The 25,127-nt window shown below is 35.8% G+C and overlaps 5 protein-coding genes and 1 long non-coding RNA gene across 14 annotated transcripts in view; 2 read left to right on the top strand and 4 right to left on the bottom strand.

Moving 5' to 3' along the window:
• Window positions 1-1,597: 1,597 nt before the first annotated feature.
• Pex13 (peroxisomal biogenesis factor 13) lies at window positions 1,598-3,851 on the bottom strand. The gene is made up of 4 exons (XM_017617333.1): window positions 3,752-3,851; window positions 2,921-3,655; window positions 2,641-2,867; window positions 1,598-2,423 (listed from the first exon to the last, which is right to left on the bottom strand). Exons 2-4 carry the CDS (start codon window positions 3,556-3,558, stop codon window positions 1,933-1,935), a joined length of 1,356 nt encoding a protein of 451 aa, XP_017472822.1. The 5' UTR covers window positions 3,559-3,655; window positions 3,752-3,851; the 3' UTR covers window positions 1,598-1,932.
• A 5,298-nt stretch (window positions 3,852-9,149) lies between these two features.
• Window positions 9,150-11,121, top strand: Fsn (F-box synaptic protein). Of its 2 annotated transcripts, XR_001847664.1 has the most exons (5): window positions 9,150-9,886; window positions 9,956-10,229; window positions 10,328-10,418; window positions 10,510-11,013; window positions 11,065-11,100. XR_001847664.1 is itself a non-coding variant. In XM_017617347.1 (4 exons), the coding sequence occupies exons 1-4, from the start codon at window positions 9,582-9,584 to the stop codon at window positions 10,602-10,604; spliced, it is 765 nt and encodes a 254-aa protein (XP_017472836.1). In that variant the 5' UTR covers window positions 9,150-9,581; the 3' UTR covers window positions 10,605-11,121. The 2 variants fall into 2 exon arrangements, 1 of the variants encoding a protein (XP_017472836.1); XM_017617347.1 differs by having other exon boundaries at window positions 10,510-11,121.
• A 2,011-nt stretch (window positions 11,122-13,132) lies between these two features.
• Window positions 13,133-13,734, bottom strand: LOC108363830 (myeloma-overexpressed gene 2 protein homolog). The gene is made up of 2 exons (XM_017617332.1): window positions 13,512-13,734; window positions 13,133-13,365 (listed from the first exon to the last, which is right to left on the bottom strand). The coding sequence occupies exons 1-2, from the start codon at window positions 13,560-13,562 to the stop codon at window positions 13,237-13,239; spliced, it is 180 nt and encodes a 59-aa protein (XP_017472821.1). The 5' UTR covers window positions 13,563-13,734; the 3' UTR covers window positions 13,133-13,236.
• Window positions 13,735-14,144: 410 nt separating this feature from the next.
• On the top strand, window positions 14,145-15,215 carry LOC108363829 (UPF0587 protein GA18326). Its single transcript, XM_017617331.1, has 2 exons — window positions 14,145-14,729; window positions 14,811-15,215. Exons 1-2 carry the CDS (start codon window positions 14,471-14,473, stop codon window positions 15,047-15,049), a joined length of 498 nt encoding a protein of 165 aa, XP_017472820.1. The 5' UTR covers window positions 14,145-14,470; the 3' UTR covers window positions 15,050-15,215.
• Window positions 14,994-15,445, bottom strand: LOC108363831 (uncharacterized). The gene is made up of 2 exons (XR_001847662.1): window positions 15,150-15,445; window positions 14,994-15,096 (listed from the first exon to the last, which is right to left on the bottom strand). It is a non-coding gene; the product is annotated as an uncharacterized LOC108363831 (long non-coding RNA).
• A 2,266-nt stretch (window positions 15,446-17,711) lies between these two features.
• The window catches only part of SCAP (SREBP cleavage activating protein), a 41,407-nt gene continuing 33,991 nt past the window's right edge, over window positions 17,712-25,127 (bottom strand). For 6 of the 8 annotated variants that reach the window (XM_017617325.1, XM_017617326.1, XM_017617322.1 and 3 more), the window contains exons 5-10: window positions 21,393-22,872; window positions 20,466-21,289; window positions 20,244-20,412; window positions 19,702-19,931; window positions 19,211-19,565; window positions 17,883-18,269 (exon numbers count right to left, since the gene is read on the bottom strand). In XM_017617325.1, coding sequence (XP_017472814.1) covers window positions 18,091-18,269; window positions 19,211-19,565; window positions 19,702-19,931; window positions 20,244-20,412; window positions 20,466-21,289; window positions 21,393-22,872 — 3,237 coding nt within the window. In that variant the 3' untranslated portion in view covers window positions 17,883-18,090. Of the gene's footprint in view, window positions 18,270-19,210; window positions 19,566-19,701; window positions 19,932-20,243; window positions 20,413-20,465; window positions 21,290-21,392; window positions 22,873-25,127 lie in introns of all 8 variants that reach the window. The other 2 variants (XM_017617324.1, XM_017617329.1) reach the window with 2 other exon arrangements.

The raw sequence follows: 25,127 nt of genomic DNA, 5'->3' as shown, positions 1-25,127 counted from the left end.
ACATATGTAGTTTTAATTACCTTTAAATAAAGGCAAGTGAGAAAATCATATGTAAGAAAAAAATTAATAATAGTGAATAAATTCATATTTCATAACAAAAACATTTTTAATATATAAGAAAAATTTAAAAATTTGGCGTGCGCAGGTACGTTCAAGAGTAGCTTTCGCATAACGGCGGTAATAGCGAATCCTTAAAAAAAAAAAGTATGTTCGCTTTGCAAGTCTTGATTGAGCCTAAGCTACTTAACACAGCTTATCTATCTCTACAAACTCTTTTTACCATTTCCATTAATCAAGATTCGTTTTGTTTTGCTTTAATGTTTTTAAGCACTTTTAAAACTCTTAAAAAAAAAAAAAAGATTTATTCTCTTTGCTTTTTTGCTTCCCAAGCATAATCGTCAATATATGAGGCATATTTTCTGATCATTTTTAGTAAGTAAAAAAAGATTCATAAAACATAAAAGGAGGGAATAAATTGGATACATGATCGATTTGCCAGAGCTTATCAGCAAATATATTAAAACATTTTTAAATTAGATTTGAATAATAAAAAGGAAGTAGTTGTATATTGCGTAATAAAAGCAAAACAATAGAAACAAATAAATCAATATTTGCTATTGGAAAATTAATTTAAATGTTTAAACCAACATGGAAATATGAAATTTTCAAGAAGAGACAACACAATTGCATACTTTGTACGCGTCGACAACATTGAACTGACATATAATGAAATGAGTTGGAAAAATAAAGTGTACTATTATATCGACTTCGATTTATAAAAAGTAAAAAATAACCTTTGTTTTAATATATATATGCATATTGTCGTTTAAAGTGCAAAACTGCTTATCAACAAAATGCGAAACCGCGTATCAGCAAAATGCAAAGCCGCGTATGTGAAGTTTTGCAGAATTACGATACGCGGTTTTGTACTTTAAACGACGATATGCATATCATCGTTTAAAGTACAAAACCGCGTATCGTGATTCTGCAAAACCGCGTAACTGACATTGGCTGCCAAAAATTGGATTTGCTCACACAAGCTCTTGGCTCAATCCTTATCCATTCGTCCTGAAATATACTAGGCAGATATGCGATTGCTTTATAAAAAAGAGAACCATTTTGAAATATGAGTGTTTTTACTATCTAGAAAATAATTTATACAACCTCACATACGCGGCTTTGCATTTTGTTGATAGGCGGTTTTGTACTTTAAACGACGATATCTACTATGTATGGGGGTGAATTTCCGCGAGTTTGAACCGCGTTTTCTGCAATTTGAAGTTTCTTACATTTTTTGGTTCAAATCTCACTGTCTCCTTGTCTCAAAAGGAAAATGAGTTGCAGAATAGTTACCCTGAGTGAAGTCCTGTATAATATTGTATACTTTACTAATCACGACTTGAAACTATGTTGTTGTAGCAGCATACAAGCTCCCCAAAGAGTTTTTAGGGAGTGTTGCTGGAGTGACAGTCCTTGGCCAAATATAAATCTGGGTCGTTCCGGTTACGTAGACCCGACTGTCGTGGGAAAGACTTGAAATACCTGCCCTCTCAATTGCTTTTAATTTTCTCAAAAACAACACACTTTCATAAAGTAGTTTTCAGTTTATAGTATATATGTATTTATATATTTTTTATTTCATTCTTAGGGCTTTGCAATAATAAATCCTTAAAGCAATATCAAATAAACCAAAAACCTATACAAACCAAAACTTAAAGATATGAAGCAAAAATGTTCGCTTGTGTATAAAATTTTGCTCGCTTTTTTTATAACACCCATTTAAGTTAAAACAAATACATTATTGGCAATTCTCAGTACTTAACTTATACATTATACACTAACTACAAAAAAACTGGAATTATTTGACAATTTATAAATATACAGAATTGGCTTAAGATAACAAAAAGTAAAATCGGGTTAAAATTCATCAAATTATACTTCACTGCTACCACTTGCAGCTAACATCGCAGCTGTGCTGGATGGACCCACAGGCTGCGGTGCGATGTCGAAATCTGGCACATCTAAAACATTACCCTTTTGCTGCATTACGGGCGGTGCACGAAAAGATGCTGTTGATAAGTCCATTAACGACGGTTGTGGTTCGGTGTTTATTTTTGGTTCTTTCTGCGTCATACTTTTCATCATAGGAAGCTGCTGCTGAATGTGTTGTTGTTGCAGTTGTTCTTCCCGCAACTGTTGTGGGCTCTTAACATAATTTATTGGTATTATACCAACACTCTGACGATCCACGGTACAGGCAGTTGCCCAGCCAGTATTTAGCATGCCTAGGGTATTCTGTATCTCCTTCGGTGCAATCAGTAGTGGTTGATTGCATTGTATACTCAACTCACTGGGATTTCTTGCTTGAAAATCATACATTGCGATTGTTTCTATGGGATTCATCCATTTGGTTGGATTTCGTGCTGCAAAAGGTAGAAAACGATTAAAATATAAGCCGTATCTAATCTAAAGTTGTTTTAAGATATTTATAAACACATGTTTAAATTGCGCGATAAGGCTGCTACTAGGGGCAATATGTGTCGTATAAATCTATACATATACATACATATGTACATGCACACACATATATACATACATACATATACACATAGATAAAATAAAATCATTGCAAATGCATACCCTCTTCCTGTGCAGTATTTGTTACTGTGCCCAAGAGCCTCATTATTAGATATGGTGCTGTAAAAATGAAGCTTATAAAAGCCAGTACTGGCCATGGTGATTGACCCTTGCGTGGTAGCTTAGGGGCGCCTGGTTGTTGTGATGAATCATTTAGAGCCTCAGCAAAAGCTTGCTTGAATTTTTCGCTTGATGGATCCATTTCCGATAAGCGCAGCCAGTAAAGTATTCTACGGAGAATGAAATTTTTAGTAAAAACAGCCTAAATAACATTCACACTAACTTCTTATATATCCATGTTAATCCACGATATACGGCAAATGTCTGCCAAAATTGTGCGAATACACCACGCAAGCGTCCAAAGTTTGCTGCCACGCCCAATATTGCACGGAATGAGCTAGTGAGTGCAAAAAATGTAGAATCCAACATTGCAGCTATGTTTCCAATGGCTGAAACAAGCGATTCAATACTTTCGAACGCAGGTCGGGAGCTAGCCTCAGCCAATTGTATGAAGCGCGTCTCAGGATCCATCGGATTAATGCCTCCCATACCAAAACGATTGTATGCGCTGCCAAAACCACCACCGTAACCTCCATACGAACCAAAGCCACCAAAGCTACCATAACCACCATATGAACCAATAGCGTTGCCTATTCCATTATAACCCGCATAACCACCATATCCGCCAAAACCGGTATTAGCATTGTAGCTACTAGGGATCACACCATAAGGTGACTGGGGCAGTGGTGGTGGTTGCAATGATCGTACATTACCAGCGAAGGGTGTACGTAGTTGTGTGTCGCTGGTGCCTCCCATCATGCTAACTCCAGCTCCAGCTGCTATACCAGACGGAGGTATTAGATTCGGTTCAACCAGCACCGGGCTTCGGAAGTTATTGGCGCTGTCACCGATATCGACCATGGTTTCAGAGCCCTTTGGTCGCCAGCTAATTTACGTACCACTTGGACTTTGAGCTAAATCCTCTACGTTGACTTTATCAATGCTCTTGATTCGCGTACTAAAAAGCTAACATACAGTACTTATTTGTTTTGCGAGTCAAACTTATTTTTTTTTTTTATAAACTAGATTGTAGTACAATAAAAATATTTTTTAACAAAAACAATGGCCTAAAAAACCACTGGACTTTTTAACAAATCCACAGAATGACAGTCCGTAGGATGACAGATTACTGAAAATTTAAAAAATGTGCTGCCAGCTACCATAAAATGTCACATAACTAATTAAAGTTAAACTGTTGCCAGTCAGATGTACATATTTTTCGCGATATATGATCTCACGACATCTTATTTGTGAAAATTGTCGTGTTTTTGTTCTTGGTTCCCAGGTAGAGAATGTTTTTCCCAGCTTTGACGTCTCGATTCCAGCATGCACCACATTTTGGGCAAAATTGGCACCTGTGGGGCGATTTGGTAGTCAGGTTTATGTTGTAACACTCGGAAAGTTTGGTTGTTCTGAATTCATTAACCATCAGAATATCTGCATGCCGTTGTTTTAGTGCTGCGATTAGTAACCTATTAGGTACTCGCCTATATCCGCATATATGTGAGTTTGAAGCAATTTTGGTGGAACCTATACATATCAATGTACTCTCTTTTGTGTTTGCATACCAGAATTTTTTAAAGAATTTTCTTTAAGAAATCGTTCAGAAATTTCTTTACTAATTCTCGTCAACCACTTCATATTGGGCTTGTTCGAGCTATGTAATAAAAGCGGCATAACTGCCGTACTGATGAAAATTTGCAACACTGTTGCAACTGCCCAACTGATAATAGGTTTGTTCGTCGAGCAAAAAATTTGTACGAATTTGTACGAATTATCACGATCTTTGCCCAAATCGCGTTCGTGCAGACCAAAAAATTATCCAACACTCAAAAATTGTGAGAGCAAAGTGACAGTTCTCTTGGAGAGAAGTTGCAAATTCTTGCTGGAAAAAATTTTGCCAGCAAGAATTTGCAAACACGAAAAACATGTGGTTGTGGCGCATGGTTGCATTTTTGTCTACAATAATTTGAATAAATTAGTTCGTTAAATTTAAAAATTTATAAACACGAGCGATTTTTTTATGAAAAAAGGAAGTAAATAATTGTTGATATAATTAATTTAGTTAATTCCAATGATTTGAACTTAATTCGGCTGAAAAAAATGGTATTCGCAATCGGAATGCAATTGCAACCAGAGTCGATTTAAGAAACCCGACAGCTAGTACGATGAAGAAATTGAAATGTATGTCAAAGAAAGTCAGAACAACAAGAAATATACATGTATATCCTGTTTTTGGCCATCCGAAAGAATTTTAAAAATTCTATAAAAAATTTTTATGTTTGAAATGCAACCGAGGACGCCAGCTGGCAGCGAAACCTTGCAAATTCCTGCAAATTTGCGTTCGTGCAGAAATTTGCAAGTTTCTCAACATGAGAGAGAATTTGAGAGAATTTTTTCTTACTCTCTGATATTTTGAGTGTTGGATAATTCTTGCTGGATTTTCGACGAACAAACCTAATACGTTGCTAGAAATTCACACAGAACGTAATCACAAAGAACGTAAAGCTATAAGAGGAGACAAGACGTTATAATTGTAGCGAGTGTGAAATCAGGAGCGTGCCTTCTCTTTTCATCCAATCAAAATACGTATTTGGGCAAAAGAGAAAGCACGCTCCTGATGTTTCCACTCGTTACAATTATAACGTGTTGTCTCTTCTTATAGATTTACGTTCTTTGGTAATCATGATCAGTGTTGCCAGAACTTTTTGGGCCGACCGGCTAGATTGGCAAAAAAAAGCGGCTAAAAAGGGCTAAAATGTTTTAGTGAAAATTCACATGCTTTATTTAAATAAATCGCAAGAAACGAAAGACTACTTAACACCATTAATTTATATCGAGTGTATATTCCTCATCATCAAATGAATCACTATTGTTTATATCTCCTGAATTCTTTAATTTTAAGAGATCGTCATCTACAGTAAAATTATGGCAGCATTTTACTTCACGTTTTAAACCGTATCTTATATATAAAATAGCGTTTAACGTTTTAACGCACATTGGATTTCTTTGCTTAGATTTTATTATATTCATTGAACTAAATATTCGCTCTACTTCCGCATTACTTATAGGCAAAACAAGAAAACTAAAATCTAGGTTGGAAGGGTCAGCAAAAGGGTTTTCTCCTAGGGCATTTCGAAATTGATAAACTTCGGTCCAAAATTTTACAGTTGAGTCTAAATTACTCCAGGTATGTAACGTTAACCGTTGCCATTGCATCTTTATGGATGTTATTTCGTCGGCATTATATTTGTGTTTTTGTTGCTGTAGTTGGACAAATACTTTTGGTTTAATTACTCTTAATGCATTTCCAACCGAAAAAAGTCAATTTTTTTTAGTGTGGCAATATTTGTAGGGAGGCGTTGGCGTAATTCCTTTATTAAAGTGATAATAAAATAGCGACCATTTTCTCGAATTATTTTCTCGGCTTCGTGGTCAAAAGCGTTTGTGCTTACTTTTGTTTTTAAATACTCTTCAAAACTGTGATAAAACTGAGGAAATGGAGCAAGTTATGGTTCCATTATATAGCATATAGGATCAAATGTGTCCGCGCTAATAACCACTAGGGAGCATAGATGCGAAAGTAAAACATTGAGTTCATTAAAAATCTTCATTGGGTCTGCATTATTGCTTTCGAACAACTTGTTTACTTTTTGCACCTGAAAATTAGGCAAATAGTAAAATCGGCTAAAAACGGCAAACTTTTTTTTACAAACCGGCTAACAAATCGGTTGCCGGCTAGATCGAATTTTCTCCGGCTAGTTGCTATCAAAACCGGCTAAATCTAGCCGGAAAACGGCTAAAATGGCAACGCTGATCATGATGCAATAGTACAAGGTGGTATCAGTTGTGACAGCTCGATTTGACACTACCTTAGCTCAGTAGAATGAGAAGAAAAACGGGAACAAATTAATCCCCATATGGGGGAAAAATATAAAATTTCACATTTTCTCCTTAACAAAATTTGCTTTTTTATATTGTATTCGTTATGAAATTAAATAAAATAAGATAAGTTAAGAAAACAAAGTGTGTATACTGAGAAAAAATAAAAAGCATTCAACTATATTAATGGGCAAAGAATAGTGAAAGAAGTAACACTGTTTCACGTAAGGTAGTCAATATGGCGGAATTAGAGCGAGAAGTTGCCAACTGATAACACCTTGTATTATTGCATCATGGAACGTAATGATTGCAACTCGAACAAGCCCATTGTTTTCCTTAAATACTCCTAAATTAATCGTAAAAAAATTCCGATACTCTGAAAGATTTCGGGAGCATTTATTTGCAGGGTATATCACGATAATCGAATTTTTAAATCGATATTCCAGGGTAGATATATCGAAGACATCGATACTTTGCTTGCATTATCGATATTTAAGTTGAAATTAATTTTTCATCTACAAAAAATTTAAAGGGTTCTTTATTTTGCTGATCGATTACATATAGCCACTTTAAAGATAAATGTGCCCTTTACTTAAATACCCAAAATGAAAATTTAAATGACAAAGGTCCCTTTTGTAAGAAAAAATATAAGTACGTCATTTTCGTAGTTATAATTACATATTTATGACAATGAGATGATGCAATTTTGCATTGATCAGCATTGCCAATTTTTTTTTCCATTTAAATGGATATTTTGTTATTATTCAATTGCCATTGTATTATGAAAACACTTCTGGTTTAAAGTACGTTTAAATGCCACTTTAACTAAAAGTAAACTTTTGTAAAAGGAACATAAAGGCTGCGTTTCTTTATACATTCCGGATAATCTCATTTCACAGCCGGAATAAACAGAATGTGTTTGAAATATACGTTAACATATCATCAGGAACGTTCTAAAGAATAAGTAAACAAAAAAGTTTATTCCAAACGTTCAGAATGAATAAAGAAATTCAGCCAAAGTGTTTCATTATGAAATCGGCCCTAAAGTAGGTTTAACCGGCAGCCTGCGTGATTTATTTAGCTCTTAAGTTTGATAAACCGCTTACATGGTGTATACGGCTCTTAACTCGTTGCCACCGTTAGACTTAGGGCCAGTTTTTCAGTGCCAGTTTAAACTTAGATTAAGTAAACTGAGTTTAAATTGCACAGCTGGCTCACATTTGATTGGCTGTGCTTACCCTGCAAAAATCGTTGGACCATGTAGTCTATTTGTGGTAAATTGGAGTACTTACAAAAGTGTTCCTCTCATGCTGTATCGGACCAACTCGTGTCTCTGCCCCAGCTTATTGTTTGTTATCCGATCACTGCTCGTGTTTTAACGAAATGTCATTGAAGTTGAGCATTTGAAAGCACATTTGCATGTCTGGCTGTAGCTGAACGTGTAGAGATGCTCGCTGTTAGTTCTTAGCTCCCAGCATGTTCGGGTTCGAATGCCATCAGAGGCAACATATAATTCTTAATTTTTGGCTTGGTTTTTATTAATTTCGAAAAAGCATTTGAGAAGTGAAGAACAAAAGCGTGTACAAACGAAAAAATATAACAACAATGCCACTGTTAATATGTTGGAGTAGTTTTGTGCTACTCTGATGTAATGCAGAGATGGAGTATATGGTCCTGCCCTAGGACATCGCAATGTTAATAGGACCATATTTTTTATATGAATTGTGGTTAATTTTGGAGTACTCCTTGATCCTTAGGGAGTACTCTTTACACGCATCATGGAGTAGTCGCGATTTTTGCAGGGTTAGTTTAAACCAGCCAGATCGGGCGTTTAAACTGAGTTTAAACTACGGTCGTGCACTGAAAAACTGGCCCTTATTGTCTTGTTCTATCTTCATTAACAATACAGTCGACCGGCATTTCATTTTAATCCTCAGTATATATGCAAGATGGAAATAACACAATTTGGTGAGTTCATAGGCAGGTCTAATACTAGGTTCACATATAAGTAGATTATCCTCATTTTCGAGCTTAACACCCTAATCTGTAATTATAACAAGAGATTAGCCATATAAAATTCGTCCCTTGTTAATCTGTAATTATAAAATAATCTCAGATTTAACCGATAACTTTTCGGTGTCCATCCTAGTTTTATCGATTGTTTTTGCGAAAAAGAGGAGAAATGCCAAATGTAAAAGTAAACAAAAATGTACGCAAGCAAGTAAAAGAGGTTTGTAAAGGTATTTTTAATAAAATGTTAAGTTAAAATATATTTATGTTGCTTATTATAGCAGAAAAACGTGATCACGGTGGCACAGTGAAGAAACATAACTTTTCCTTGAGATGTGAGAATAACGAGCACAACAAATTTGACGGCTAATAATCTGAGATTTGCCTGTGTAAACGGGGTGATTAAAAAACGAGCTTTGATTGAGATAATATTGATATGTGAACATAGTTTAAGAGTCTATTCAATTGGGATTAGGATTTTCCACATCGAATTCTCCGATATATCGCCATATCGATTTTACATGCAATGAACTAAATTGATTGATGATATCGATACTTTCTTAAAAATCGAACATTCCTGCTTGACAATGCTTGTAATTGTAGTTTTTGTTAAAGTTTTGTAAAAAATTGCTGTGCAAATAAATGAAGGCGGCCAGAAAATATTATCAAGAATTATCCACAAAACTTGAAAGCGTGAATAGCGAAGCGAAGATGCATAAAATACGTTTAACATTTAAGAGAAGATAAGTTCGTTCAAAAGTTCTGAAGGGTTACTACCAAGTACAGCAGCCAGCCGACTGAAGAATTTCCTCAATTATACGCATTGGACAACTCTTGACACCTTGATTCATTATTAGTGATACAAGAAAAAAACGACACCAATTGTAAAAAGCTGGAAAAAGTTAACGTACTAGCTTCAGAATAATATTTTACAATCTCGAGTTGAACACAGTTAATTAATCAAGGCAAGAAGCAATTAGACACAAATCAAAATGGTTGACCCATTCCTAGCGATGAACTATAATGTATTAGAGGTGATCTTCTCTTATTTGGATTTGCGTGATTTGCGGAATTGCGCGCTGGTATGCTGGAACTGGTATCACTTCTTGAACGATGAAAGCTCAGACGTGTGGCGAATGCATTGTTTGCGAAAACTACCCCAAGAAGCACTTAAGTCAGACTTATTGGCATCGGTAACGACTTACAAAAAAAGATTACGCGCCTATTATCACGCTTGGAACCCAAATGATTGCTCGCGTAATGTTTATATTAAGCCGAATGGTTTTACATTGCATCGGTAAGTGAAACTGCTATTAAAGCAAAGAAAGGGTTATATAAATATTCTTCACATCACATACAATTACAGCAATCCCGTCGCACAAAGCACAGATGCAGCGCGTGGAAAAATAGGTTTTCGACAAGGGCGTCATTCGTGGGAGGTGATTTGGGAAGGACCGCTTGGCACAGTTGCGGTAATTGGTATATCAACAAAGGAAGCAGCGTTACAGTGTCATGGTTATGTGGCCTTATTGGGTTCTGACGATCAGAGTTGGGGATGGAATTTGGTGGAAAATATGTTACTGCATAATGGTGACGCGCAGGGAAGCTATCCGTTGCTAAATAACCCACCCAAATATCAGGTATATGTGTAAGATAATTTATAATATGCATTCATACAATGTGGGTAAGAATATATAAAAAGGAAATTAAACACGTATACATTTTTACAATAATGCAGGTGGGTGAACGGATACGAGTCATACTGGATTGTGACGACAATACCTTATCATTCGAAAAGAACAGTGAATTTTTAGGTATAGCGTTTAAGGGTAAGTGATCAATTACTAAAATATAGAAAATATTCTAGAAATAGTAAGCATACAAGTTCTTTGAATTTGATTTAAAATGAGGTTATTACAGGTCTGCCAGATAAGAAGCTTTACCCAACAGTGTCTGCGGTGTATGGCAATACAGAGGTATCGATGGTGTATTTAGGACCGCCTTTAGATGGTTAAAATAGACATATGAGTGTATGAGAGTGGCTAAATACACTGGTTTACAGCAAAAATGTTCTATGGCTGCCACTATCCAAATCCTATGTAGAATTGCTCAGTTATTCCGAAGTAAATTTTTTTTTTATGGATACGTTTTTGAGATATTTTCAATTTACCGTTATTCAGCTTAAAGCAAAAATTGGTTCCTTTTAATCAAGTATATCTTACGAACCAACTCAACAATCTTATGAATATGAAAGCTAATACAATTCTCCATAAACCGTATATACATCACTTTCCGATAGGGCTTCTAGTTTCTGACAAATTAATCTAAAAAAAAATCAGACTTTAACAGAAGAAAAATAAAATAAAATTATAGTTTAAAAAACTAAAACCTCGCTATTAAAACTTCCATTCGCACTGTCAACAGGTTACTTTAAGAATGGAAGTTTAAAGCAATTCAAATTCGTACTGTCATCAGGCATGTAACTTGAGAATGGAAATCGCTGCATCTTTTAGGCGCATCAATATTACATAGTTACATCCCGAGCTAATAAAAGCGAGGTAAAAAATAACAGGTTCTGTGCCAAATTTTTGCATTTGTAATTAAGAAATAATGAGTGGTCAAATTGTAATACGTAAAGATTTTTTTATGAAAAATTAGCCTGAAAGAAAGTTACTCAGACGCTACGTACACCTGACTAACACGCTTTTCTACTCATATTTCATATAAAAAATACTTGCGCATTTTCATTTGACCACTCATTATTTCTTATTTATCCACCGATTTTCTTCATCAGTAACTTGATTTTTTTTTTTTTGTAACAGAACAGGCTTTAGTACAAATGCAAAAATTTGGCACAGAACCTGTTATTATTTTAATTTTTCTTCTATTTAAGTTTAATTTTTTTTCATTTTTTCATTAAAAAAAAAACTGCAGACTATTTAATTTGTCAGAAACTATCAGTCCTATCGGAAAGTGCTGTATATATGGTTTATGGAGAATTTCATTATCTTTCATTTGCCGTATTTTATATAACGATTTTTAAATTGGTTCGTAATACGTGATTAAAAAGAACCAATTTTTGCTTTAAGTTGAATATCGCCAAGATCTCGATAACGTATCCATTGAAAAACAAATTAACCCGATTTTCGGAATTACCGAGCAATTCTAAATAGAAATTGGATAGCGGCGTCTGGAGAACAAAAACTAAACTAAAATTCGTGATCCAGTGATATTTAGGGAGGTTGCACATATGGATTGTTATATGTATGTTTGAAGACAGAGATTTTAAAAGCGAATACTTTTATACTTTTTCCACATGTTAAAATTAAGTCAAATATCTGAGAATGAATTTTCGTACATAAACACATACTTACTAGGTACACATAACCGACTTAACTCTGCTTTCAAATATTATCACATAACTTTGAAACTTTCTTTAATTGACCGGCGCTGAATTTGGCAAAATAACAATTTTAAACACACATTAACAAAAATAAATAAAAATAAAATAAAAAGTGTAATCGTAATCGTAATAACACTAAACCGTAGTTAACTTGCAGAATGTGTAATATACAAAGCGCGTATCCAAATTTATATATATACTTGAGAAAAACAAAAATCAAATACATAATGACAACGCGTATGCAATACTTGTAACGTAGATGTTATATATCGTTACCTTAATATAGAAAGGCCCTATCTCACATCGTCGCCGTAAAAATCCGTATTTAAGTAAAAATCCAAATTTCTCTTTTTGATTTATTAAGATGCATTTCATCGAATTATAAGTCCGCACATCAATTTAAGCAATAAAAAAAATTTTAGTTACGGTTTTTCGCATTTCAACGACTATATGAGTTAGGGCCTTTCTATATTAAGGTAACGATAAGTAGTTTTACTTACATACATGCATTGTTCGGATACTGCATACCAAATTTATTTTCCTAAAAATATTTAGCCATGTGCGAAGCCCTAATTGTTCATCAAATTTAGAAAACATAAAAAACACATTCACATTATATTTTTAAATAACTTTTTAAATCCGAAATATTTGCTTTTTACAAAATAGAATTGCCATTAATATACGAAAAGTGCATTTAGTACAGTTTTTACAGTTATAATATTTGCGAGCAAAATTTCTTAAATTTATCGCACATTTCTATAGATATTTCACTCACATTCGAGCACTAGTTTACATGCACACAACATCCTGTGCACATTGTAATGTGGCTTCAAAATTTTACATATACATTTGGTTGGCTGTTATTTGAATTGCACTTTTAATGCCACGATTTTGAATAAATATAAATGTAATTATTTTAAAATGACACTTTATTTTGATAAGTTTCACTAGTCCATGTAATCAGTTTGTATATTGTATTTGATTTGAAATGTATATATTTATGTATAATTATTTTAAGTGTACTTACAAAAAGTACGTAAGTTGATTCGTTCTTTCAATATTCTTTTCACCAATAAACGTAGATGGTTAATTAAGCGGAACTAAACATGTAAATATAAAAAGAAAACAATGCAAGCAAAATTGACCTTCAAATAAAAATATGCTCTTTTATTAGTTACATATGTAGATCTACTTATATATATTTAGTTATTAATACAATGCCGAAAATTAATGTTATGATAGATTTATTCACTGTCGTTTACTGGTGCGTCGTCATCATCATCAAATAAGTCATCAAAATCATTGTAGAAGTCTGCATGAACTTGCTTCTCATTAGTTGGCAGATCGATGAGTAGACCAGAGGAGCTGCCGGACTGAAACGCATATTACAAATATATGTATGAGTTTATTCAAAATGTGTAATAAAAAAAGTTGCATTCATACGTTTAAATGCGCCTGTCGCAAATGTTTATATCTGCCGGAGGCTAGTTCCAGCGCCTAAACCAAAGTGCACACTTACCTCCTCCATGTCCGTACTGAACATTTCATCAGCAGCCGGCGTTGGCTTCATCTCGCGTAATACAGGATCCGTTTTACTGGTAAATATTTACCTTAATTTATATTAAATATCTTGCAAAACTCACTTTTACCAATAAAACAATTTTCGACAAAATTAAAAAGTCACTAGTGAAGAGAGCAAAGCAAAATGTCAAACAATGAAAACAGCTGGGTGTGTTCAGTGCGCACGCATGGCCTATGCAGGGTGCGTGTCTCGGCTGACAACAAATAAAGCGATGGGCTGCCTGTCCTTGCTGATGGCCTGGTGAATATGGGTTTCTGCAAATTTCAAATCGACATCAGACACGGTAAAAAACCGGTATTTTTTCTGGGTTTAGTGTAGAATTGTTTCTTTGGTTTGCTATTTTTCAAGATTTAGCTAAAACTAATTTTTTTCTAAACTATTTGCTATAAAATTCCAAAATCATTTTTATTTAAGAGTGGCAACACCGTCGGAAGTGCCGGTACAGATGGTGTATATCCATGCTGGAATCTAGGTGTATATCTAGGCTAAAAAAGTACTAGCTGTTGTCATTTCTGATCGCCTGGTGTAAATGGGCGTGTATACTGAGGCTGCATTTTTTCCGCACCTGAACCGAAAATATTTCAATCGAATATTAAATTAAATTAAATTAAGTTAATTAAATTTAAAGAATTTGCATGCTGCGTCAATCAGCAAGAGGCTATGAATTGATTGAGGTTAGTCAATTAGGTAATTCTTTTAAGCGTTCCGGTTTTTGCAAGAGGGTATCAACCACGGCAGCACACTTGGCAATACCGTAAATGGACAAGCGGCAACTGACGGCTAGCAAACAGCTGTTGAACGTGTCAAATTCTAAAAAATTTTCAACAAATAAAAGTCGAAGTTGCAAAACTGGTGTTTGTTTTTATTATTACTTAGAAACACAATAAAACTTCAATATGGTGCGTGTAGGCCTGCAAATCTCAGCAACTTTAGAGAATATTGAAAGTCTGGAAACCAATCATCCGGATTATCCATTTTTCGTGAAAGTGAAATGTACAAATTGCGGCGAAACATCCGATAAATGGCACGATATAACCGAATCGGAGCGTTCGCAACGGGGTGCAGATACACGTAATCCTGAAGGCTTTAATTTCTATATGAAATGCAAAATGTGCAGTCGGGAGAATAGCATTGACATAGTGGAGAAGACAAATGGTAGGCGGCACAAATACCGGCATGCATACAACCTTCGCAGAAGAGGGCAATTTTAAATGTTTGATGTTAAATTTCTTTCAGCACCTTACACTCGGGAAGATGCAGACAAATTCAAAACTATTGTTGTCTTCGATTGTCGCGGTGTTGAGCCGGTCGAGTTTTCACCACGCGCTGGTTGGATAGTAAAATCTGCAGAAAATGGGCAAACATTCGAGGATGTTGATCTGTCGGAAGATGATTGGGTTGAATATGATCAGAAGAATAGGCAGTCGATTGGTGTGTACGAATTCGCGTCGCAGTTTATAAAATTGAAGAAATAGAGCGCGCTGGCACACGAGAAGCTGGGAACTCGTTTTAATCTTAGAAGCTGCCAAGAAAATTTAATTTTTATAAAATGCATAGATATTATTTATTCTATACTTTTTAATCTGATGCATTTGTTGAAGTTAACTTTTTTATCTGAAATTAAATAAAAATCCAAATGAATTTATAGTCTTACAAAATTTAAATCGATGATGGCGTTGAATCTTTTGTGTTGGTCAAACAAATATTTTTAATAAAAGCACTTGACAGCGAATATAACTTACGGAATTTCATTGAAGAAAGTATGTGTGTAAATTTTCAAAAAGTCAAAAATGTTTTTTTTTAGTTTTATGACAATTTAGACTTGTCTACTGAAACCCACCAAGCACCACTAGCGCATACGAAAACTTTTGTATGTACAGTATTGGCCAATACAATAGCACCCCCATTTCAAAGTGATATTGTTTGCCACTCATGTTTATTTATTTATTTTTAAGAATTTTCAATTAAAATACAGTTCATTCTCACACAAAACTCACATAAACTCAAGTTTAAAACTTTTTAAAAGACCGCAAAACAGTGCAACAAATTTTCACCCAAATTTCAAACTTTTTTCTCAGAAGCGGTAGAATTTTCTTGAATACACAGTTTTTTAGTCTAATAATGTGCAAGTTTCAAGTGGCTAAAAATTACCGTTGATTTTTTAGAATTTTTTTCGCCGAGGATGTTGCGGGTTTCTGCATTATAAAAATAAATTGTGTTTAGTCGTTATATGGAAACAAATGACAAAAAAAAATTCTAAAAAATCACCGGTAATCTTTAGCGACTTGAAACTTCCACATTATTGGACAAAATTGAATGCGCTATAAAACTGTGTACTCAAAAAAATTCAAAAGCTTCTGAGAAAAAAGTTTGAAATTTAAGGGAAACTTTGTTGCACTTTTTTGCGGTCTTTTAAAAAGTTTAAAACATTGGTTTATATGGGTTTTGTTAGAGAATGAACTGTATTTTAATTGAAAATTCTTAAAAACAAATAATTAAACATAAGTGGCAAACAATATCGCTTTAAAAGGGGGGTGCTATAGATATGTCCAATACTGTATGTAGGTACACATCGCTTCCTTAGAGTGAAAAGTTGATAAATCCCATTTCTTCATGTATTTCGCAAAATTTTGAATACAACATTTTGGCTGTTTAAAGCAAAGCGAACTCCATATGAATCAAAGGGATTCGATCTTTATTAAAAAAAGATTACGTATTATTTTGGCCTTATCAGATTTTCGGCGTTTCTTCTGGACTTGGCAAATTTTCCTTGCATTGAACATAAACGAGAATAAATAAAACAAGTACCTTTATCCTTTTGGAAACAATGCATTCTTAATTTCTCTAGCCTCCTGTATCAAAATATGAGTTTTCATAAAAAGTGGACTCAGCAACTTTTCACTCTAAGCTAGCGATATATATCCCGTTGCTCTTAAACGCGTTACTGCAAAGCAGTAGTTCATTTTATTTCTAAACAACATATTGTCGATGTTTTTGCAAAATCGCCCATCGACCAATAAAGAAACCGCCATCTTACGGCACTCAAATTTTCCAGGAGAGCGATAAAACGGCTTTCCTTTGAAGGCATTGCCTTGATGGGTGTAATTTTTTCTAGCTATTATTTTACAAATATGTTGTTTTAATAATGATTTTACGATTTTTGTGCATAAATCTCGATGCCTGGTGTTCAGGGTTACTAAATCTCGTTTTTGCCACAACAGCGATGGGCGGTTTTGCAAAAACATCGGCGATGTAATTATTGGAAATGTCTAGTATGCGTAAACACGGCTTAATGCCGAATTACAATTTAATTGCAAAAATGGGGCATTTCTATTAAATATGGTTTCAGCATTAAAGAGTATTTACTTGCATTAATGCAGCAGTATGCATTTACGAACACGGGGTAGATTTACTTTTTTCGTTGTTATAAATTCCAAATATAACCTAGAACTAAAATTAACATAGCAATTTAAATAAACAGCTAAAACGCCGGCCAGTGCGCAAAACCAAAACATTTTACCTACTCTAAGGAAAGGGAAGTTAATAGTAGAAAAAAAACACGAATTCGATAGTATAATGGGTACTTATAATTACATTGTCAGTTCATTTAACAATAGGCTACAATAACTACAAAAATTAAAATTCAACTAAAAGTTAATAAAATAGTGGCTAGTGCGAGGCACTGATGCGTATTAAAAAGAAACGAGTAAAACTATAGAGATTGAATAAAACTAACCGCTTAACTTAGTTATTTGCAGTTCAAATGAATACGAAAAGAAATGTTATCAAACAAATAATTTACATAAAAAGTTTTTTTTTTTTAAAGCTAATGATGAGTTAGAGTATCGATCTACTAAAAATATATATGCATGTATGTGTGGACTTAATAAGCACCCCTTTGTGATGCATTTCTAAATATGTATGTATGTAGGTCCATATGTATATGCACAAATTTTCATATATACATATGTATATTGGTACACGTGATATGCCTTTACATATCGCACATTTTCTGCAAGAGTGTCTTAATCAAAAAAATTTAAAACTCGAGGAAAACGACTTTAAAGTTTATGCCCCCATGGTAAAAATTAATACACATTTTCTTCAATTTGCACAACCTGGAAAAATAGGTTGTTATCATTTCTGCATACTTAAATAAGTTTTATTTTTTTATTTTTGCATTACGACACTCTTGCAGCAAAGGTATGAGCCACTTCTATCAACTAAAAATCAATGAGAAGCGCTTAAATTTATTAAATAAAAGTTTTTCATTTTGGACCTGGACGTTGTCATAAGGCTTTATTTAGTCCCTCACAGCCTCTCGGAGCTTAGGCAATTGGGTGCGGATTATGCATGTATGTGGTGTGGACGTTCACAGTTGTTAAGATAGCTTACGTTATCCATGCATATGTACATAGGCTATATTTACCATTTTTTCGCTCTCTTTGTCTTCTATCATCACCATGTGTTGACGCATTTAGAGTTTATTGATAATGTTTATTTGATGTTTGCACATTCAGCTGTACTTATCGGATACTATAGGAAAACGCACGACACGCAATTCATTGCCATAATCACAAACAACTGCATCGCCGGCGAGCATTAAAGTTTTCGGACAGAGCAATGAATTCGCATGATCAAGCTTTACTTCGCGCGCGGGTTCACCAGTGCGCACATCCCAAACGATAAGTGAGCCTGAAAGGAAAGATAAATGATAACTATAATAGTGTCGTAGTAGGTACCTAGCATAACTCATTTGCTTAAAATTAATGTTTTTTTTCAATATAATATATATTTTTTACTGTAAAAATTCAAATTTTTTCTGTGGTCATAAGCAATAACCACCTAAGTCGAAAAACCTGCATTCGAGAAAAAACGTTTTAAACATTTGGGCTGAATGTCAACTATATGGGGAAACCAAAATATGTTCGTCTATAACTTTTTAAATAGCCTAGCTGGCGAGATGGGGATTTCACATATACATACATGGAATAGTAGTTGCAGAATACGATAGCATATATAACTAAATTTTTTCTTAAGTCGACTTAGGAGGCTATTGCTTATGACCACAGATTTTTCCCCCTTTTTACAACGTTCATATACTATAACAGTTTTTCGTAAAAAAGTTCAATTCAATTGGTTTTGTCCAGAGAATAGGAATTTGAAGAAAAATCAATTTGTTGTTATTATCAAATTTAAGCAAGAAATTTCTAAGCAAAACCAAAACCGACGATAAACCGAAATTTAATTAATATGGGACCACCTTTCCTTTAAAAGATTTATAGAAATTGGTTGACGTGGTGCAAATTAATGCGGCAACATACCGACCCCTAACCGCCAAAATAACGTAAGCGACATTTTTTTAAAAATTTTCTTTTTGATGCAGAAATATTCCTAGAGCATTTAGATGCATTTCTGCATCAAAAATAAAATTTTGAAAAAAATGTCGCTTACGTTATTTTGGCGGTTAGGGCTCGATATTCTTTTTGATTCCTACAGCATGCGTGTAAATAGATTCCTACTAAAAATTAAACATCCTTTTGGAATGATAATCTTGAGCCGCTCCGATAGCGAGTTAAAAATACGACTTACATTTTACGACAAGCGCTTTTCAAAGCAACTCATCTCGTACTCACCCATTTTGCAAGTTACCAGCAAAAAAGGCGTCAACATCAACAAACTCGAATAGGCATTCAGTATATTGATTGTTGTCAACAAGTTACCCTGAAAGCGTTCCCACACACAAATACGCTCGTCCACGCCCAACGATATAACATATGTGGGTGCACATACTAACGCCGTGACGGCACCATCATGCGCTTGTATGTTATACATGCAAGCACCAGTAAATAAATCCCACACACACAACATACCATCCTGGGAACCAGAGCCACCAGTGCCGGGTTGCCAATGGTCGACGAAAAGGCAAGTTATCGGACCGCAATGACCGTGTAGTGAATATTCGACGTTGGCATTTGTCAGACTATACACCTTGGTAGATGTGTAAGGAGAAAGTAATGGTCATTTGTATGAATAAATTAACATTAAATATCGAAAAAAGGAAAAATATCTACATACATACTTACACATGTATCTATGTATAAATATTTAGAGTTTTTGTACTTACTTTGAGCGTGTGATCCTGACTGCCAGTGAAGACCATTCCATTAGACACCTCCATACAGGTAATTGGCTGTTGATGTGCATAACGCGCTGCTTCCAATGTTATTTTCATTTCTTCCTTATTGGAAGGTGGCGGCGATTGGCCGTGTAGACATCTATGTTGTTGTTGCTGCAGTGGAATTTGGGCATGATGCATCAGACCAATGCTGCCCGCTGAGCTAGTTCGAGCGTGTGCTACGCAATCAAAAATTAAAAGTAAAATTATATTTAATTACATCGAGTCTAAAAAACTGATAATCAATTAGTATTGTATTATGCATTCCATTAATTTAAAAAAAAACATAATTTTTATTTGTCTTTCTAAATAGTTTAAAAGCATTTTTTGAAATGTTCATTACAAAATATATGTTATATTTAATTAATGTAGTTCTTTACCATTGTTTTCGCAGTACAAAAACTAAATGCCTAACCCGAGTTAACTAACTCTCTATCGTCAAAACTTCTATTAAATTGAATCTTTTTCTTGCTTTTTTTACTTCGACTTACTTCTTCGATAAGCTGAGGTAAAATTCCAATCGATTTGTTGGCCTTTGCAATAGGTTTCCAACCGGAAGAATTCCAGACGTCCACATAAGCGCCCCACAATCACACGATCGCCACTCAAATGAATGTGTGTTATGCCTTGATTGCTCTTCAATTCGCCAGGCGAAATACACTGCAAACAATATATGTAGTACCAAAGACTAAATTATTTAAACACAATCGCACCTTCAACACGCCCTCCGGCATCTCCCATAACTCGACGCGCCCATTCGCACAGCCTACCGCTACCAGATTGTCAAATGCACTCATACACCAGATGGGGGAGTATGCCACCCGTTCGAGCACCACCTGTCCACCTTCCCGCTTTGTCTCTATTTGCATATGTTCGCGCTGTATTGTCGTCAAATTCTCGCCATTGCGTGCATCCCACACCTTTATTTGGCCACTCAGACAACAACTGATGATATGAGAACCATCTGATATGAGACATTCGACAGTATGCTTGTGACCCACAATTTTCGTTGGCACACCTTCGAGTATATGTTCTGTTTTTTGTGGCATCTCCGACGACTCATACCAACTGGAACGCCATTCCGCATAGTTGCGTGTGCAAATGCATCGATAGAAAACAACCATAGTGTAGCTGAGTACAAAAATGCTGATTAAGCACATTGTGATGGCGAAGAAAAATTCCATGGGGCTTTTAGGATATAGCGGTGTACCGCCCGGGAATACCATTGGCGATTCACGACGCTCATCATCACTAAAATCAATGGGATCGAGTGCCGCTGCGAGTGCCTTCCATTGAAAGTTTTGTGTTATCTTTTCCTGAGGATTACGAAGGAGCACCGCTGACTCGGGGCCAATTGCGTGCGTTAACTTAATGGTGGGTAATAGGGTAACATAGCGACCGCTAAGTGAAATATTATATTGCTTCATAATGGTACTCCAGTGAAAATTGGAGAGAAAGTAGTTCAACTCGAAATCCGGATAGATTAGCCGCCGCAGCTCCGCATCCGTGTCGTTGACGGGTCCGTTGCCCGATGCGCCTGGAATGAAGTGAAACAATTGCAGGCGTTAGATTAGCAGAATGTGTGAAAAATTATTATACCGCAATACAATATTGTAACAATTATCGCTTCTTTGACTTACCTTTATTTTTTTCCTTTTTCCTCACATTTTCACCTTTATGAATGCGGCGCACTGATTCATCAGCACTGTCAGTTTTTCCATTGTTACCCTTACCAGCTGTCGACGGTCCACCATGTATTGCGTGCTGCATATTCGAAAAGAAACTCGATACTGCAGTTTGTTCGCTTGTTTTGACAAACCTTTGCGATTCTTCATAAGCAAATGATGTACGATTGCTTTCCACGGCGAGCAGATTTTCCAAACAGCCGGTATTATAGACTATCGTACAGATCCACACACTCATCCAGATCATGAAAGCTCGCTGAAAGAAACGTGTACGTGCCCAGAAGTTAACAATACGCAGACGTTTCGGTATGCGAACGTTATTCGCTTGAATGCCAACCTTTGCGGTCAAATCGGCTGGGTGCGAATTGAGATCGGCGAAAGTGAGCTTCGGATGGGACTGTGAACGATGAAACATACCCAAACCACCATTGCTCATGGGAGAGAAAGGTGCGTGCGCCACATCACCTGTCAATGATGCCACAGACACGCTCTTGTCGAAGAAACGATAATCGTTGCGTCCATTGGGCAGCATGCCGAAACCGCCAGGTGGCGGTGTGGCTGTACTGTTTGTCATAGTGCACCTCAACATCATTTTGGGCAAATGCTTCGCTTCGGTTGTGTATTCGGGCAGCTTGATATTCATTGCCAGTATGGTGGAGAAGAGCAACATTTGCAACATAAAATCAGAGAGTAAACCGATAATTGCAAAAATGCTGAATTTTTGTATGACTGGTACCATTGTGATACAGCCTATTGTGAGTATGGTAATCTCAGTCAGTAGCGTTTTGGAAATGTGCCAACCCTCCTTGCTGAGCGCCTTGGCAACACGTATCTTTACGTCGAAAGTTTCTTGAGTGCAAACTACGCTTTTCGTTATCACCAAACAATTTTCCAGACCAACTAGAATTACCAAAAAAGGAAATACATCCTTCGATTGCAAACTGATGGTCAGGCCAAAGAATGAGCAAACACCAAGCGACATAGTTAGGCTGCCGAGCACTGTTATAACGGCACAAACTGCAAGCAATAGACGCGAGCGAATTATTTCGATTTTACGTACCGAAAAATACATATAGATAAAGAGCAGCACAAAAGCAATGGCCAGTGGCATAAACTCCCACATTTTGAACTCATCCGGGTAGAAAATGTACGTAATTGAAGCTTTATCAACGCGCTTGTTCGGCTGTGATGACGATGCTGACTGGGAGGTTGGTTGATCAGTTGCTGTTTTACTGAGTGACAGTGGTGGATAGTATTGGAAGAGTTTTTCTTTTAGTGTGCTCAAATACTCCTGATCGTTTTGGTTTAGTATCAAAGTTATGGCGTATTGTATTATGCGGGAACGCGAACGAAGCGGATAACGCTTGAAGCCAGTATCTTGCATTGGTACACCGAAGAGCATTTCCGCTGTGGAGACTTTAGTTTTTTGGATGTTCTGAAAATGAGAATTATACAGTTTTTTGAGTTAGTAGGTATTTTAATAATGACTGTTAGAAAACATGAATGGGACTGTGATTTCCTTAAAGGAAGAGGTCAAATATCTAGGAATAACCCTGGATAAAAAACTCACCTGGGAGTCTCATCTCAACGCTATTATCAACGAAGCAACGAGAAACAGGGGCAATGATATCAACACCCACTGCAGGTATGAGAGCTTTACTCAATTTTACACCCTTTCATGTGGCAATACAAGAGGAAGCAGCAACGCAGGCACTCATGCTACATAGGAAAAATAAATACAAACAAGGCGACCTTGGCGGACACCTTGAAATCTTGAAGGGAAAGGGCAACCCTTAACCCTGTTCTCAGACCAAATTGTTCCCATCCTCAGCTTCACAAAGAGGTACAAGATCATATTTTCCACTATGAAAATTTGAGCAGAAACCCCACGTGATTCACAAAAATGGTATACCGATGATTCAAAAACACCTTACGGTGTAGGTGCGGATGTTGTGGACTTGCAATTTCGCACATCTTCCCCCCTAAGTAAACGGCGGCGATATTACAGGCGGAACTAGCTGCCATACTGGCCCACGTCTTAATAAACAGGCAATATGTCAAAATAAAAATCTCTATACTTTCGGACAGCCCATCTGTCCTCAAAGCTCTAGATAGCTACTCGTTCTCATCAAAAACCCTTATAGAGTGCCATAGAGCACTCAATAACCCAGCCGCCTAAAATAGGGTCTTCTTAATGTTGTTGTAACAGCATATAAATTCCCCAAAGAGATTTTGGGGAGTGTTGCTGGAGTGACAGTCCTTGGCCAGATATAAATCGGGACTCCTTAATCTGTTAGCCTGGTTAGGACGGCTATGATAGCAATGAAAAAGCCGACTTCCAAGCTACTAAAAAGGGGCAGATACACCTTTTGTTTGGCCCAGCCCATTTCTTGGATTCAACAACAACGATATCAAGAAGGACCTCAACAAGTGGGTAATATCCCGCACTGCTAGCCATTGGAATAAGTTAGAGGGATACTAAACAACTAAAGTTAAAATAGGGAGTTTAATAGATAAAATCTGGCCGCGGTTAAATGGGCTTGAAGATCCACCCTTACATCACCATAACCATAACCATAGGGTCCCGAAAGTAACTAAATAACAATAATTAAATCACAAGATTTTCATTTTAAGATCATTGCAAAACGATATTGTTCGATTTTTACCTTTTCAATCAAGAACAATCGTTGAATCTGGATTTTAATGTTTCTGTCAATAATAATCGTTATTTTAGATTTTTATTTATTTTTACGATCATTTTTAAGTGTGGAGACTGCGTTTTTATGATCGCTTTAAAAACTTTATGATATAAAAAATTAAATCTGAAAATATGGTAGAAAAAATTCAAATCCAAAATAACGAAACAAATATCTTAAAATAACGACTAAATTGGATCGAAAAAATAGCGATCCAAGTTTAATGGTTAAATTATGGTTTTTATTTGAAATCACATAACCGTGAGATACGGTCTCTGATTTAGATATGAATGTACATATGTATGTATATTGATCTTTTTTGACAAGATAATAATAAAAAAAAAATCAAAGATTGTGTTACAACGCAACGTCAGATGTCGTTGTAAGCGATAATTACTAAACACTTAAGCACCAAAAAATGCATACCTGTGCCGCACTCCAACTGATGGGTCAAGGTAGAGAGCACAAAGAAATCTCGCTCTTTTACTTTGCAGCTATCGCCGTGTGCAGATCAACGGGTGCGTTAAAGCACAAATGTAAGCAAACCCAATGTAATTTGATAAAATGTTAAATAAAATTGTTAAACTGAACTAAATTGTAAATTAAATATTTTAATAAAACTAATTACAGATTTTCGCAGACATCAGCGCAAAATATTGCTTTTTTTAACAGCAGCAGCCGACGTTCCAACATTCGAAAATATTTGGTTATAACTACTTGCAATTATTAGTTGGAAATTTGCACAATACGGCGATGCCCACACCGGGAACGGATATCACGGCAGATGTCGAGTTAACGTCAAGCATTACGACATCGCCAACGACGGTCACGTGTGTGCAGCTCACACCAAATTCGAGGTTAGAGACGATATCGCCGGATCAGGTACAAGCTTCTGAATGTGCTACGTCTGCTGATCAGCTGAGATCAGCCTTCACGGGCGCAGCTGCAATCAACCACTTGGCATCAGGCTTTGTCCTCTCATGTGAATGCACAT

Source organism: Rhagoletis zephyria, unplaced genomic scaffold (assembly GCF_001687245.7).
Source record: "Rhagoletis zephyria isolate East Lansing unplaced genomic scaffold, Rhagoletis_zephyria_1.1 Rzeph_scaffold_01393, whole genome shotgun sequence".
NCBI classification, from domain to species: Eukaryota; Metazoa; Arthropoda; class Insecta; order Diptera; family Tephritidae; genus Rhagoletis; species Rhagoletis zephyria.
Note: the sequence above shows the minus strand (reverse complement) of the source record. Positions and strands in the feature narration are given on the sequence as shown.

Excerpts from the sequence above, each read along its gene's own strand:
- Pex13 (XM_017617333.1), bottom strand. The coding sequence starts at position 3,558 with ATGGTCGATATCGGTGACAGCGCCAATAACTTCCGAAGCCCGGTGCTG. Across the intron at positions 2,868-2,920 it reads TTAACATGGATATATAAGAA|AATACTTTACTGGCTGCGCT; the intron begins GTTAGTGTGAAT and ends CATTCTCCGTAG. Across the intron at positions 2,424-2,640 it reads AAATACTGCACAGGAAGAGG|CACGAAATCCAACCAAATGG; the intron begins GTATGCATTTGC and ends TACCTTTTGCAG.
- Fsn (XM_017617347.1), top strand. The coding sequence starts at position 9,582 with ATGGTTGACCCATTCCTAGCGATGAACTATAATGTATTAGAGGTGATC. Across the intron at positions 9,887-9,955 it reads AATGGTTTTACATTGCATCG|CAATCCCGTCGCACAAAGCA; the intron begins GTAAGTGAAACT and ends ATACAATTACAG. Across the intron at positions 10,230-10,327 it reads ATAACCCACCCAAATATCAG|GTGGGTGAACGGATACGAGT; the intron begins GTATATGTGTAA and ends ACAATAATGCAG.
- LOC108363830 (XM_017617332.1), bottom strand. The coding sequence starts at position 13,562 with ATGAAGCCAACGCCGGCTGCTGATGAAATGTTCAGTACGGACATGGAG. Across the intron at positions 13,366-13,511 it reads TCAGTACGGACATGGAGGAG|TCCGGCAGCTCCTCTGGTCT; the intron begins GTAAGTGTGCAC and ends TATGCGTTTCAG.
- LOC108363829 (XM_017617331.1), top strand. The coding sequence starts at position 14,471 with ATGGTGCGTGTAGGCCTGCAAATCTCAGCAACTTTAGAGAATATTGAA. Across the intron at positions 14,730-14,810 it reads CATAGTGGAGAAGACAAATG|CACCTTACACTCGGGAAGAT; the intron begins GTAGGCGGCACA and ends AATTTCTTTCAG.